Source organism: Oncorhynchus clarkii, chromosome 23 (assembly GCF_045791955.1).
Source record: "Oncorhynchus clarkii lewisi isolate Uvic-CL-2024 chromosome 23, UVic_Ocla_1.0, whole genome shotgun sequence".
Taxonomy (NCBI): Eukaryota; Metazoa; Chordata; class Actinopteri; order Salmoniformes; family Salmonidae; genus Oncorhynchus; species Oncorhynchus clarkii.
This window is the reverse complement of record NC_092169.1, coordinates 2162565-2179123: the sequence shown is the minus strand read 5'-3', so window position 1 is coordinate 2179123 and position 16559 is coordinate 2162565. Positions and strand designations below refer to the sequence as shown.

The window sequence follows — 16559 nt, the reverse complement described above, 5'->3', positions numbered from 1 at the left end:
CTAGTTTCGCTGTCTGCTAATGACATTAGTGCGTTCCCTAAATGGCCACCCCCACCAACGTGGGACAGGAACGCAACAGGAGATATAATTACAGGCCGAACACTCACATCTCCATTTTCCTGTAAAATATGCATAGCCTGCTATTGCGCTTTATAGATTAGCCAACATTGGCCCCAACCCCCCCTCTCGGCTGGCAGGTAATGATTTATGATTCATTTCTTCACAGTATCATGTTAGTCCCTGTAATTAACCTTCCCAAGGTGAAACCAAGGAGAAACGGAAACCACATCCTTATTAACCATGTGAGAAATTCATTAGACAAGCTGCGTGGGTGACATTTGAGACATCCTTTTCAATTTCCATTGACGTAGGAATAAAATATATAATATATATGTATTGTATGGATACAGTCTCATTAGGTAGCTTAAATACATGGATGTTATTTTCATTTGACATGTATAGTGGCATAATTTAAATAGGCCTATCAGGGAGGAGATGTCTGAGTTTATAATGCATTATGTGCAGGCACACCCTCAAATTAGGCAGTTAAAGAAAATGTCACAGCATTGCAAAATTCACTGACATGGTAGGTTTAAAGGCTACATTCAGAATATGTTTATCATGGTATGTTAGTATCAGGAAAGTGAGAAATAGCCTATTACATTGAGCATATGACATCAGGGGTCACGGTATACTTCAACCCAACCAAAGCGAAACACTGTCCTGATAAATATCTATTGGCTCTTGGATTGTATAAAAACTTTTAAGTTACAGGTCTTGGGGCGACGCACAATTGGCCTAGTGTTGTCCGGGTTAGGGAGGGTTTGGCCGGTAGGGATATCCTTGTCTCATCGCGCACTAGCGACTCCTGTGATGGGCCGGGCGCAGTACACGCTAACCAGGTCGCCAGGTGCACGGTGTTTCCTCCGACACATTGATGCGGCTGGCTTCCGGGTTGGATGAGCGCTGTGTTAAGAAGCAGTGCAGCTTGGTTGGGTTGTGTTTCGGAGGACGCATGGCTTTCGACCTTCATCTCTCCCGAGTCCGTACGGGGGTTGTAGCGATGAGACAAGATAGTAACTACTAACAATTGGATACCACGAAATTGGGGAGAATTTTTTTTTACAAAAAAAAGTTACAGGTCTTGGCTGCCACTGACAAAGAATATCCCTAGAACACTGACAAATCTGGGAAACCAGGCCTGGTATTCACAGCTGACTTTGAAAAGCCTTTTGATAAAGTACGACTGCAATTTATATATTTTATAATGGAGAATCTCTTATACAATGGGTTAAAGGTATGTAAAATAACCCTAGGTGTAAAATAGTAAATAATTTGTCACAAAGTATTAAACTGTCAAGAGGAGTAAAACAAGGTTGTCCACTATCGGCATATCTATTTATTATGGCCATCGAAATGCTAGCTATTAAAATCAGATCCAACAATAATATCAAGGGGATAGAAATCCAGGGCTTAAAAACAAAGGTGTCATTGTATGCTGATGATTCATGCTTTCTTTTAAATCCACAACTTGGATCCCTCCACAGCCTCATAGAGGATCTAGATCATTTTAAAATAGAAATATACTAATTGATCATTTAAAAAAAACATTGTTTGAGAAAAAAATATATAAAAAGGGTATAATCTTTGTAAATCATATCATAAATAGGACTGGTGGAATTATGTCACACATGCAGTTTACAAAAATACATGCAAATGTATGCTCTATCCAAATTACAACCAACTAATTGCAGCATAACTGCAAAAATGGAAGAGGCAAGTGGAAGTGAGAGAAAGTAAGGAGCTTGTCTGTTGGCCCTGCATTAAAGACCGGAATTGGTTAAAGAAAATCGTGATCAATAAAAAAGTATACCAGTATAAATCCTCTTAAGTCTACCCCTTCCTTTTTCGAACATTCTGTTAAAAATCGCGCAACTTTTCAGCGTCCTGCTACTCATGCCAGGAATATAGTATATGCATATGATTAGTATGTGTGGATAGAAAACACTCTGAAGTTTCTAAAACTGGTTAAATCACGGCTGTGACTATAACAGATCGTGTGTTTCATTGAAAAACGCAAGAAAAACTGCTCTCTGAAAGCTAAAAATAATTTCCATAAGTCACTTTCATGGATTGTTAAAAGGGGACAAAATTTAATATCGACCTGCATGCAATTCATACAAATTCCACACGATGTCGCCATTGTCGTCATTTTCAATGGAATTTTTTGTTGGAAAATCCAACTATCTGGATTCCGTTTCTTCCGGTCTCCACCAGGATGTTTTCAATGTGGACATTGGCAGCCATTGATTTGCAGACGAGGAGCTATTGAATATACATCGCCCTGTAATCATTTTGATAGATTATAAACGTTTACTAATACCTAAAGTTGGATTACAAAAGGATTTCGAAGTGTTTTGTGAAAGTTTATCGTCGACTTTTTTAATTTTAAAAAATGACGCAGCGTTTAAAAACGATGTTTTTTTCTGAATGACACAGCTTCCATAGAAAGCTATTTTGGGTATATATGGACCGATTTAAACGAAAAAAAGACCCAATAGTGATGTTTATGGGGCATATAGGAGTGCCAAGAAAGAAGCTTGTCAAAGGTAATGAATGTTTTATATTTTATTTCTGTGTTTTGTGCAGCGCCGGATAAGCAAAGTCTTTGTTTACGTCGCATTCAGGCATTTTGAGGTGTTGCATGCTATCAGATAATAGGTTCTCATGCTTTCGCCGAAAAGCATTTTAAAAATCTGACTTGTTGGCTAGGTTCACAACGAGTGTAGCTTTAATTCAATACCCTGCTTGTGAATTTTGATCAAGGTTTGAGTTTTAACGAGTACATTTAGCATTTAGCGTAGCGCATTTGCATTTCCAGGTGCCTAGTTGAGACATCTGCGTCTCAAGTAGGATCAAGAAGTTAATTTAAGGACCAAAAAATTGACTGCCGTGCAATACAGATTGCAAAATAGTTGGGAAGAGATTTTCAATGTACCGATTCCATGGCACATGGTTTACACGAAACTACACCGGATTTAAAACATAGCAAATAGCACTGCTTGCTGATTTGAAAAGTCTTAGTCAATCAATCAATAATACTCTTAGAAAGAAAATGTATCTTTCATTTACAATCTGTAGAAACAATGAGAATTAAAAAAGATTCAGAACTTTTGTGAAACATCACAGCACAGTTGAAAAATATATGGCAAATAGAAACAATCAAAACTGGATGGTCTTCAGAGATAGATGAGAGGGGTTAAGGGTAGCTGAAGGATGGCACTAAAAACAAACAAAACATAACTAATGTAAAATATACTGTTTCTGTAAAATGTATATAGTATGTATAAACTGGAAGTAGAAGCCTAAGTGTTGTTGTCCATTTGTTTAAAATAATATTTTGTACATATAATAATAATTTAAATATAATATATAATATATAATATATAATATATATATATATAATATAATATAATATAAATATAATTTTGTACATATAATATATGTACAGTACCAGTCAAAAGTTTGGACACGCCTACTAATTCAAGGGTTCAAGGGTTTCTTTATTTTTACTATTTTCTACCTTGAAGAATAACAGCAAAGATATCAAAACTATGAAATAACAGAAATGGAATCATGTAGTAACTAAAAACAAATGTTAAACAAATCAAAATATATTTTATATTTGAGATTCTCTTGGCATTCTTTCAACCAGCTGGAATGCATTTCAATTAACAGGTGTGCCAATCGCCAATCATAAGTGAACGTTTCAGGCTGAATAAGCAAAAATCACAGTAGAGACCCTCATGTAGGAACCAAAAAACATTAAACATTATATTTTAGATTCTTCAAAATAGCCATCCTTTGCCTTGATGACAGCTTTGCACACAGTTGGCATTATTTTAACCAGCTTCATGAGGTAGTCACCTGGAATGCATTTCAATGAACATGTGTGCCTTGTTAATTGTGGAATTTCTTTCCTGCTTAATGCATCTGAGCCAAGAACAGCTCAAATAAGCAAAGAGAAACGACAGAACATCACTACTTTAAGACATGAATGTCAGTCAATCCGGAAAATTTCAAGAACTTTGAAAGCTTCTTCAGGTGCCGTCGCAAAAACCATCAAGTGCTATGATGAAACTGGCTCTCATGAGGACCACCACAGGAAAGGAAGATCCAGAGTCTGCAGAGGATAAGTTCATTAGAGAGTTACCAGCCTCAGATTGCAGTCCAAATAAATGCTTCACAGAGTTCAAGTAATAGACACATCTCAACATCAACTGTTCAGAGGAGACTGTGTAAATCAGGCCTTTATGGTCAAATTGCTGCAAAGAAACCACTACTAAAGGACACCAATAAAAATAAGAGACTTGCTTGGGCCAAGAAACATGAGCAATGGACATTACATTTGAGAATTTTGGTTCCAACCTCTGTGTCTTTGTGAGACGCAGAGTAGGTGAATGGATGATCTCCGCATGTGTGGTTCCCACCGTGAAGATAGGAGGAGGAGGTGTGATGGTGTGGGGGTGCTTTGCTGGTGACACTGTCTGTGAATTATTTAGAATTCAAAGCACACTTAACCAGCATGGATACCACAGCATTCTGCAGCGATACGCCACCCTATCTGGTTTGTGCTTAGTGGGACTATAATTATTTTTTCAACAGGACAATGACCCAAAACACATCCCTAGGCTGTGTAAGGGCTATTTGACCAAGAAGGAGAGTGATGGAGTGCTGCATCAAATGACCTGGCCTCCACAATCACCCAACCTCAACCCAATTGAGATGGTTTTGGATGAGTTGGAGCTCAGAGTGAAGGAAAAGCAGCCAACAAGTGCTCAGCATATGTGGGAACTCCTTCAAGACTGTTGGAAAATCATTCCTCGTGAAGCTGGTTGAGAGAATGCAAAGAGTGTGCAAAGCTATCAACAAGGCCAAGGGTGGTTACTTTCAAGAATATAAAATATAAAATATATTTGTTTAACACTTTTTGGGTTACAACATGATTCCATATGTGTTATTTCATAGTTTTGATGTCTTCACTATTATTCTTCAATGTAGAAAATAGTAAAACATTTAGAAAAACCCTTGAATGAGTAGGTGTGTCCAAACTTTTGACTCGTACTGTATATTTACCCCCAAAAAATATATGGGGGATTGGAAATGATCCCGACAATTACATTGATAGAAACCACAATCTATCTGCAATATTAAAGCTGATCTACCCTGTAAACAAGATAAAAAACAATTAAAAAAATATCCCTGTGTGTTTTTGCCAACACTGTTTATTTGTTTTTTTCTGCAATCGATACACCAGTTTATAAATGTTAAATTGTTGGTGACAAAAACAAAAATGAACAAAAGGTCATGCCAAAACAAAAAGATATTCAAACAAACGCAGGATGACCTCATCGAGCATTCCATGCACTCTCAGCATCTGCCCCAGTTGCTGCTGCCCTCTAGAGATGAGATGTGGAAGTGTGCTGTCTGCCTGTGCGCCTAAGCTCGAGCTACCTCTATTCCTAACACATGGTATTTCTTTCTTTTCACAGGGTCAGTTGGGCTCTACTTTCCCCAGAATCAATACAAGGAGACTGTGTATGTTGGGCAGTATGCAGGCACACCCGTGCTCCAGGTTCACGCCATGGTGGAGAGCGACTCTCAACAACCCCACTTCTACCTGTGGTGGAACACCCCCCTGAAGCCTCCAACCTATGCCCCGTGGTTCCACCTGGATGAGACCACAGGGATACTCTCCATGAATAAGACCCTGGAGTGGAGTGACTTTGACTATCGATGTGAGTTAAATAGAGACAGAAATATGTATTCTTTCCACATTGTTTATGGGATATTTAATGAAGTTGACTGTGCAGTCTATTTACTTTGCATATACCAATTGTCAATTGTCCATTGAACACAACACTCCAACATGTTTCCAATATAAAGGTATATTTAATATTATAAAATGTGTGTGGGGAAATTATGCTCAGCTTGCACGCTTTGTGAATACCAATAATGTTGAGCTTCACAGTGATACGTCATGTTCAGGGATCTGCTTTCAGAATCAGGACAGTAATGTAATTGCATAATAGCCCAGAAAGTGCCCAGTCATCAAGAACAAAATGCACTGTGGGAGATTAAAATGGGGGCCTTTGTTTCTGCTTTGGTTCTCTTGCTGATCAGATAAGCTTTGGATACTGCCGCTGACTGTCAAGGCGGCGACCAGACCCGTGAAGGGTTTCCTCCATGGCCTCCCTACCGTACGGGTCAGCCTGACCTTCATCAATGACACAGTGCCACCGTGTGGCCAGACCAGACCAGAGCTGGAGAATCTGTGTTTCCCTAACAAGGACCTGAACTCCCACATTAAGGAGAACAGGTTCCCCGGGGCCATCCGCCAGCTCAGACAGCTCACCAGGTTAAATGTCTGCCCCAACTACACCATCTCCTACAGTGTGGAATCAGGTTAGTCATGCTACACTCCATCCACCCACACTGTGTCTGTGCTTGATATTATGAGAAACATCAGACTCTTGGCAGGTCCCTACTAACCTTGTATGGTGAGGTTACCCCATGTTCTTACTCTTACAGAAATGTTTCTATTTTCAATTACCTTTTTCCTTGCTGCGCCAGTAGCTCAGTGAATATGAGACTACAAAGTCTGGCAACATGAGATTAACACGGTATGTTGTTTTACATCCCCTCTTTGTGTTCCTTTTGGCTCTAGATGTTCCAGCCCCATTTGCTATAAATGACAACACCACTGAGTTGATAGTGACCGCTCCTTTGGACCGCGAGGAGAGAGAGACGTACAGTCCCGTGCTGGTCTGCACAGTGCAGACTGACACAACGATAGACAAGTTCTTTGTTACACTACATATCAACATCTACGACGAAGATGACAATGCACCTTATGTCAATGAAACTGACACAGAGGATGTGGTGCTTGAGTTTGATCGCATGGAGGTGACTTTATTTAACTTTGCTTTGCTTTACTACCATACTGTATATCAATCAATTACTATAAAATGTATAATTGATACCACTGTTGTTGTTGTTTTTCAGGGAAGTTCTTTTGGCAATTTATTTGTCTATGATAGAGACACAACACCCAGGTATCCCAAAAACCAGAGTCAGAACAGATTTGTCGGATATATGATGACCAATGACTCATGGATAAATGAAATGTTCACCATAGAACACTCTTTCAAAGAAGAGAAGGCCATTTTTGGCAACGTCCGAGGCACTGTTCATGAGTTCTGTGAGTTGTCCAGTTACACAATCATTCTTAGGGCCTTTTTTTCCGGACACAGATTAAGCCTAGTCGGTTTTCAGTCTACGACCATGTTTAATAAGTATCCAGGAAACTAGCCCTTAATGTGACAAACTTTCACAAAATCTTTTGATCGATTCATTAAATAAACAACCCCCCCCCCCCCCCCCTTTGTGTGGTATCTAGGGCTTGCACTAAAGAAGCATTTGTCTGTAACCGAGAATAGGACCCTCCAGCTGGATTACCTGGTCAATGACACCACATACCCCGGTCCAGAGGGAACTGTGATGCTGCACTACAATATCACCATCTTACCTGTCCCCATCCGCTTCACCAATGTGACATATCTCTTCACCACAACACGTAGAGCTAACGTCTTTGCCCAGGTACCTATTGTTGACATAGCCCTCTTTGCATGAGAACAGGGATACTGCTAATAAAAGGCTTATGATGCAGACACCCTCCCCCCCCCCCCCCCCACCCATATGATCACAATGTTCCTTCTCATTTTAGGTTGGTAGAATCTGTGTGGACAACTGCCTGAAGTTCCGGGGCATCAATGTCATATACCGGCTAGCGGTAACAAACAAGACAGACAAAAATGTGTCCGGCGACATACAGTCATGCTTCACGGCGATTAGCATCGCACAGAGCCTCAAGGACATGGCGGGGGTGCTGTATGTGAACGACACAGAGGCTCTCCGCAGGTCAGAGTGCCAGGACCTGCAGTACGTGATCATTGCTCAAGAGCAGCAGAATCAGCTGCAGGCTAGCACTCAGATCCTCATTGTGCTCGATAGCAATAGTAAGTACACTCCTGAGATAGTAAGTACTTTCCCAGCAATACTCAAGACTGATGCTGATTTGGCCACAGAGATTACCAATGAATGAGTAATATGGCATCCATGTTTGGAAGTCGTCAGTTCTGTCTGACCTCCTGATATGGATGTCGTAGTGTTGCCCCTTTTTCAAGGCTCATTCCTCATAATATGAGACATGTTGTTGTATACTTCTCTAGAACTATGAAAAAGTAGCAGTGTAGTGAAGACATGTCAAATTATGTTAGCCTTATCCATAGCTTTTTTTCCAAGTCTGAGACTGGTATGACCTTGCTTGACAATTGCATCATAGTGAAGGATACAGTGAACATGTGTGCTGTCTTCATGAACTTTGTGTTTATGTTGTGTAGTTGATAAACAGGATACAGAGAACCATTGGTTCCTCTCCTGTGCAGAGGGGCGACAGCGTGGGGACTGTGAGAAAATCAGAGGCCTAGGGGCTACCACAGGGAGGTGCCAATGGAGACAGGGCTCTGAAAAAGGTATCCACGCTGTACATAATTAGGGGTATTTGATGGGCACAGGAAATGATGCTATCCATATATTGTTGGTTTCTTCTATCAATGAACTATTTGTATTTTAACTGACTGTACTATTTCTCCTCTATCTTTCAGGAATATCAGAAAGCTATTCCACCTGCTCCCCTGACCTCGGCACGTGCCCTGATGGCTTTTGTGATGCAGTCGAAAGCAAAGACGCGTCAATATGTCCTCAGGATTGCACAAGTAAGAAATGTCTCAATCCTTTGCAGCCATTTATATTTGTCTACTTTCTTGAAAACGTGTGTTTCAATACTTTCCTCATTCTTCTGACAGTATTTCCAAGTGTTTTTTTGTTTGTTTGTTTCATTGAAAAAATGTTTTATTGTTGAATTCAAGAAATTCGCATGTGTTTGTCTCTCTCAGTTGAACCCATTATCGGAGGTCATGAGAAGGGCATCATGTCTGGCATTAGAGCTGGCTATGGAACCTGCTACTGCTACTCTGAAAAATGCTTCTGTGAGAAGGATGATATAGAGGGTGAGTTGTTTCCATGCATTGACCCATAATACCACCCATATACGTAGGTAATGAAACAGCATTCCAAGAGATATTTCAAGATATGATATGTCAATCAAAGGTGAAATTACAGTTTGCCCTTTGTTGTCTAAGGATGGTTTACATGGTGTCTCTTTTTGACCCCTGACCCCTTCTACCCTGTCTGATCCAGAGGCCATGTGTGACGACGTCTGCAAAACCATCATTGCCACCGCGGTGCTGCTCTCCTTCATCGTCTCCATCCTCCTGTCCTCCTACTTCATCCATCGCTACCACAAGAACTCCCCCAAGCCCCCCATCGCCTCGGCTGAAATGACCTTCCGGCGGCCCCCACAGTCCTACCCCATCAGCTACTCTGCTAACAATGTGCGCCGTGGCTCATTGGACTCTATGGAGAACCAAGTGGCCATTGACGCCTTCAAAATACCTGTAAGGCCTTAGCTAATACGACGTTTGCCAAATTCCTGAAACTTTCCCCAAATTCCCAGCAACTTTATGCTTTTTAAAGTGTTACTTAATTGCTTTAACAGGAGGATCCCAAATGGGAATTTCCACGCAAAAACCTGGTGCTTGGTAAAACCTTGGGAGAAGGGGAATTTGGGAAGGTTGTCAAGGCGACTGCATTCCGGCTGAAAGGAAAGGCTGGCTACACCACAGTAGCTGTGAAAATGCTTAAAGGTAAGACTAGAGCAAACAATAGGAAAAATGATTGTCATGCAGTGAGTCAGTCCCTAGGTGTGTGCATACTGAATATACAGTAGAAGAGCTATTTTTATGATGTGACTTTTGGCCAGACCATGATCGATATAAGGTGAAGTATTTCATAATTCCCTCTTTTATTTTGCAACAGACCATGCCTCACATAGTGAACTGCGTGACCTCCTGTCCGAATTCACCTTACTGAAGCAAGTCAACCATCCACACGTCATCAAGATGTTCGGAGCTTGCAGCCAGGATGGTAAAGGGCTTTTTAACCATCCACTCTGAGCCACTCTGGGGTCACGGACTAAAAAAGTTTGGGAACCCCTGCTCTACAGACGATCTACAGAATATCAGTAACATTTCAACTAACTATCTACTAACCCTAACCCACCATAGGAGGGTATCAATGTTGCTGAGTAACGGTACCTTCACCAATGGAGAAGTGTGTGACCTGAGAATATTGCCTTCAGATCACGTCCTTTATGGTAGCAATGCCTCGGAGGCCCAGTCTGATGAAATTATACTCAAAGTCATCATGAAGTTGTGGTACAATTCATTGTGGACCCAGTTATTAATGAAAACATGATGTCCTTGCAATGCTGGTATACTTCTGATGCATCTTTCATTCAAAACCGCCAGACACTGTAGGCCCAAGTGTGTGTTCTAAAGTGGTGTGTCTCTCCATCTAGGTCCAATGTACCTGATTGTAGAATATGCCAAATTTGGGTCACTGCGCAACTTCCTGCGTGAGAGCCGAAAGGTAGGACCCAGCTACATGTCGGGCAACGATGCCAACCGCAACTCGAGCTACCTGGAGAACCCAGATGAGAGGGCACTCACCATGGGCGACCTGATCTCCTTCGCCTGGCAGATCTCCAGGGGTATGCAGTACCTGGCTGAAATGAAGGTGCCTGTATAGCAATTACCTTCAAAATATTCGCTAATGGGCGTATCCTCACTTCCACTTAAGTCAAAAGTTCAATTAGTCTCCAGTTGACATCAATGCATGACTCATTGAAAATGTGACTGAACTGGAAGTTAGAATTCCATGCTACACTTAGCTCAAGTTCAATGTGACTCAGTGTTTTGTAAAGAAAAGAGCTGAGCTTGAGTGGCTGTAAGAAGCTTGTATTGACTAATGTATTCCATAGCTTGTTCACAGGGACCTCGCTGCAAGAAATGTCCTAGTTGCAGAGGGGCGTAAGATGAAGATTTCAGACTTTGGTTTGTCCCGGGACGTGTATGAGGAAGACTCTTATGTGAAGAGGAGCAAGGTAGGGGTCCCAAATGTCAAATACACAATTATAAAAAATACAAAAAATCTCTCAATTATATTGTTTTCGAAATTGTCTCAATTCTTATAATTTTGGTAATACTTTATTTGGATAATCGATCTGTAGATGCTCAACAGCAGTGTTTCCCAAACTAGGGGTCGCAAAATTTGATAATGGGGTCGCGAGAGAAACACATTTTAAATAAATGTGAAAATAAACTTTTTTAAATACATTTTTAAAAATCGCGGTTGGTTCATAGAACCGGGGTTACGTCAGTAACCTCCAGTAGCCACTAGATGTGGTTGTAATAAACTGAGTGGTTTCTGTTAAACATTGTCTGTTGCTCACTTTGTTTTACATGATGGGGTCGCAACCATTGTTGGATATCAAAATGGGGTCAAGGACCAAAATAATCAGTGACATTTCAACTAACTATCTACTAACCCTAACCCTATCGCCAACCCTTATCCTAACCCTAAACTTAACCCTTACACTAACCCTTATTCTAAACCTAACCCTAATCCGAACCGTAACATTAGAAAGCAGTTGCTTATCAACAGATACTTTGTTGATAGTATGAACATCTACAGATGGATAATCCAGGCTATCCAGATAAAGTGTGGCCATACATTTCTTTAACAGAACTGACATCACAATTTCAATTCTCTTCTTTTTTGTCTCCTCTTTTCAGGGTCGAATCCCAGTGAAATGGATGGCAATAGAGTCCTTGTTTGATCACATTTACACAACACAAAGTGACGTGTGAGTACCTTTCACAATCAACTTAAAACATCTGTCATACATATGTCCATATCCAGAACCAACAATGCTTGCATGATCAAAAACCTACCTTCTCAATTTCACTTGGATAAAACACACAGCAAACATCAGAATCACTATTTCATCCATGCATTCGGTGGTGCTATTAATGTGGTGTTCTATTCTGTCTCCTGACAGCTGGTCCTTTGGTGTGCTGTTGTGGGAGATTGTGACACTGGGCGGAAACCCGTACCCAGGCATCGCCCCTGAACGCCTCTTTAACCTCCTCAAGACTGGCTACAGGATGGAGAAACCAGAGAACTGCACGGAAGAAATGTACGATTGCCACTTTACTTTACCCCAGCGTCATTGTACCCACAGTAAAACTCACTGCTACTCTATTACACACTGATAATGACATCCATGACTTGACCTACCAGCAGAAAATCATCATTCTGATGTTGTAGGGATCTATTGTAAATTGTAGGCGAGCCATCCCATTCGTTTATTATAATTATATATTCTAAATTGTAGGTAAACCACCCCTTTAGTTGTTTTACCTCTGACCATACGGGGGTGTATGAATGTGTTTCTGCAGGTATAATCTGATGCTTCGATGCTGGAAACAGGAGTCAGACAAAAGGCCCATATTCGCAGACATCAGTAAAGAACTGGAGAAGATGATGGTGAAAAACCGGGTAGGATCAAGCAAAACAACCAACACTCTTTCTCTGTCTAAAGTGGTCATTACACTGTTCAGTGGTAGTTACAGTACACACACTGTTATAAATGGAGTAAACAGAACAAGATTCGTTTTACGTCCAACAATAACTTTAACCAAATATCTGGCGAAAACCCTCAAAATATGGCCCCGGGCAACATGTGCACAAGTTATAATTACAATAGATAGCAGTTAGTCTTGTGTTGAGGTAAAGAGGCCAAATATACTGTAATGTTGAGGATGCCAAATACAGTGTAAACATGTGAAGGATGTGTTTAGGATTTGGAACAGAGTACTTTTAGTACTTTTTTATCTCACACACAAGTAGGAAATATATTTCTCAAATATTTTCTGTTTCCTATCAAGTGTCTGTCATTGGACCTACGATCCTAACTATGAGGTTATGTTAGGTCTGAGCTGCATGGTAGGATGTGAATGTATTAGCATTATGATCCACATTCCTGATGTTAGTGATTAGCCATATTAGGTGTTCCTCTCCTGTTGTCAGGATTACCTGGACCTGGCGGCATCCACGCCAGCCGACGCCCTGCTGTACGACGACGCCCTCTCCGAAGAGGACACACCCCTAGTGGATTGTAATAACGCCCCTCTCCCACGAACCATTCCCTCCACATGGATTGAAAACAAGCTTTATGGTAGAATTTCCCATGCATTTACTCGATTTTAGAGACAGGATACACAAACTCTTTTTTTTGACATGTTGTGATTGGCTTCCTGTAGACCGTGTGTGACTGTGATCTAGGCATGCTTCCTGAAAAAGTCTCCCATTTCTTAGAAAATGAGAGTCAGTGGAAAAAGATCATCTTGTGTCTGATGATTACTATTTGGACCTGCTTCTGATGTACATGAAACCTGACCGAAGTAATGACACATCTGTAAATAGTAAACATTTCTATAATAACATTCCCTTATATGACATATTGTAATCCACATTCATATCCACATATGTATATGATCATTAGGACACTCATACATTTTGGATGACATAAACATTCAGAACACATTCCAACATTCCACATTGTCTGTATTAATTTGGAAAATACTATTCAAAAACAGTTTGACATTTGAAACAGGTCCTTGCTGAATCAATCATTATCTATTTAGTTTGGATTCCAAACTGTTTTAAGTTATCTGGATTGTTTGTGTGTATATAGGCTACCTATTAAGCATATAGATTGTTTCTACAATGCTGAATAGAGAAACAGTAAGGCTTTTGAAATAAACTCTTGGCTAACATAGATAAACAATACTTTCTAAAAGTATTTCATAACAAATTCCCAAACAAATCCCACTGATCCTAGGCTCTTCCAGTTGATAGTTCATAAAAGTATTTAGCAATAAGATGGCTGCCAGTGACATAGTTACCATGACTAACTTGGTGTCCATGTATCCTGTTACAGTGATGCAATTATTGTATCTGCTTTATATTGAGAAAACAATTATCAATGGTGCATGAGCCAAGGAAAAACATTTAGAGATCATGACATACATTATCAATAATGTACCAATAATTGTTGTGTTCTTTTTCTTTGAAATCATATTGGTATCAATCCAGTACATTTTCTCAGTTAAACTGTACAGGAACTATGGACATCATTATTGTCTGTGAAGTGATTTCTTCGTAGAATTCTAAATTGATAGCCTTATCATGTCATATATGTCTTATCTTATGTCATAGTCAAACATCAGTCTATAATTCACTTCTGTCAAAAATGTAAAGGGGAAAAAAATGAGTTTCTTTTTGAGAGCCTTACTGTCTGCATTCTACTTTTTCTTTACTCAGTGCAGAAAAATGATATGTTCTCATTTTTAGGCATGTCATACCCGAACTGGCCTGAGAAGAGCCCGGTACTGCTCAACAGACTTGATGCCACTAACCCAGTCTTTACAAGATATGCCAATGATAGTGTTTATGCAAACTGGATGGCTTTGCCTTCACCCGCAAAAATTGTGGACAACCTTGATAGTTAAAAGCAAAAACTATTGTAGAAAATAAAGATTCCTAATTGGGTAGATGTGTATATTTATATAAAAACTGTACATATACAATCTAAAGTTGGTTCCCTTTTATTTCTGTTGCACGAGTATTCCAAGTTAAAACTGGGGGATTTAAAAAGTATATTTGCTGCAAAATGGCTGGAATGTCATAAACCATGCTTCAAGCAGCTCTTCGGTATGTTAATCATTACCTCAAGGTCATGTTGGTCAAGTATCATTGCATGACCGTATACCAGTTTGTATGTCAATGTTAATGTCTTTCAAGTGCCTGTGCCGCTTCTACGATAGCCTCTAATTAGTAGTATGCGACTGTGAAGATCTTGTTTCCAGCCAATGAATTAAAGGGGAGTTCTGTACCATCACCTGTCCTATATCGTAGACCTGTGAGGTTAAGGTGGACAAAGAGTGGACACTGAGTTCATCCAGAAAAGCTGCAAAGTTTCTACTTGATAGAATCATGTTCTTTGAAATGTAAAAGCTGCTTTTGTCTTTCCCCTTTAACGTTTCCAAGTATACTTGCCAAAGAAAAATAAGAGAACCACGTTTAGTTGAAGACGTTCTTTCTTCGACACCAAAAGTATCAAAAGTGAGTGCTACTGTGTCTTTAGGACGTGAGACTATAAAATATAAAATGTGGGAATGTCAAAACTGCAGCTTGCCATTTGATTCCTCATAATGGCAATCTTTGTGCAACAGTTATCTATGATTTTGAAAACAAATGAATGTTATGAATTGTTATGTTGTTATTACATGATTATGTTGCAATCAATAAAAAGTTCAAATATGTGCAGTCTATTTATATTTGACAGCCTCCCCTTCTCTCATCAGCTGTAATAATGTTAGAAATAATGGAAGCACATTGTGAATTAGCCTTCTTTATTTCTAACAGGTAGATCATGACCTTTTTTCAGTAACACACGCTTGGCAGAATTAGATTACCTTGTTATTTAATACAAATATTTTGTGTGTGTATGTTACTCTTTAAGATCGGTTTAATGTAGTTGTCATTGGAGGAGGGCAGGGAGGGAAGTCTAACCTGAACCTCAACTTTTCATGTCTACTTCCTTGACAGACTATTGTTGTGAGGCCAAATAATTATTAACCAGAACATGTGTGCAGCAGAACTGTATTATCATGATGGTAACTCAAGGATTGCACAATATAACATTATTTTAGGGGATGGAAAATGGCTTCTGTGCCATAATGAACTTCTTGATTTGCCCTGACAGAATGAGATTGTGCTTCGAATGACAAAGTCCTATCCAAGCATTTAATTAAAGATATTTACCACTGTCATTCCGCCATTGTCTAAATAGAATATACGTGACCTAACATACTGAACTTGCTGCCCAGTGTTAGAGGTTATAGCCATCCCGTCATGCAAAAGCTATATTTGTTTGCAGTAAATAAATGTACACCTTTCATGAATTCCAAGAAATGATTGTATTTGTCACATGCACTGAATACAACAGGTTACTGTCAAATAATTACTTCAACTACACAGATTTACACATTTGAAAAATAAAAATAGTAACCCAAGAGGAAGAAAATACACAAGAATTAAGCTATATAAAGGGAGTACCAATGCCAGTACAAGATCACTGTGCAGGGGTTTGAGGTATTTGAGGTAGATACAGTTGAAGTCGGAAGTTCACATACACTTAGGATAGAGTCATTAAAACTTGTTTTTCAACCACTCCACAAATTTCTTGTTAACAAACTATAGTTTCGGCAAGTTGGTTAGGACATCTACTTTGTGCGTTGACACAAGTCATTTTTCCAACAATTGTTTACAGACAGATTATTTCACTTATAATTCCCCGTATCACAATTCCAGTGGGTCAGAAATGTACATACACTAAGTTGACTGTGCCTTTAAAACAGTTTAGGAAATTCCAGAAAATTATGTAATGGCTTTAGAAGCTTCTGATAGGC

The 16559-nt window shown here is 39.7% G+C and overlaps 1 protein-coding gene across 1 annotated transcript in view; it reads left to right on the top strand.

Moving 5' to 3' along the window:
* Nucleotides 1–15270, top strand: part of LOC139381357 (proto-oncogene tyrosine-protein kinase receptor Ret-like) — a 30565-nt gene extending 15295 nt beyond the window's left edge. The window contains exons 2-20 of the mRNA XM_071124823.1: nt 5553–5798; nt 6184–6465; nt 6728–6966; nt 7066–7261; nt 7460–7659; nt 7787–8078; nt 8463–8594; nt 8727–8837; nt 9018–9131; nt 9322–9578; nt 9680–9827; nt 10000–10107; nt 10541–10758; nt 11003–11125; nt 11817–11887; nt 12083–12220; nt 12483–12582; nt 13114–13261; nt 14440–15270. Of these exons, the coding sequence (XP_070980924.1) occupies nt 5553–5798; nt 6184–6465; nt 6728–6966; nt 7066–7261; nt 7460–7659; nt 7787–8078; nt 8463–8594; nt 8727–8837; nt 9018–9131; nt 9322–9578; nt 9680–9827; nt 10000–10107; nt 10541–10758; nt 11003–11125; nt 11817–11887; nt 12083–12220; nt 12483–12582; nt 13114–13261; nt 14440–14597 (3281 nt within the window). The 3' untranslated portion in view covers nt 14598–15270. The remainder of the gene's footprint in view (nt 1–5552; nt 5799–6183; nt 6466–6727; nt 6967–7065; nt 7262–7459; nt 7660–7786; nt 8079–8462; nt 8595–8726; nt 8838–9017; nt 9132–9321; nt 9579–9679; nt 9828–9999; nt 10108–10540; nt 10759–11002; nt 11126–11816; nt 11888–12082; nt 12221–12482; nt 12583–13113; nt 13262–14439) is intronic.
* Nucleotides 15271–16559: the final 1289 nt, after the last annotated feature.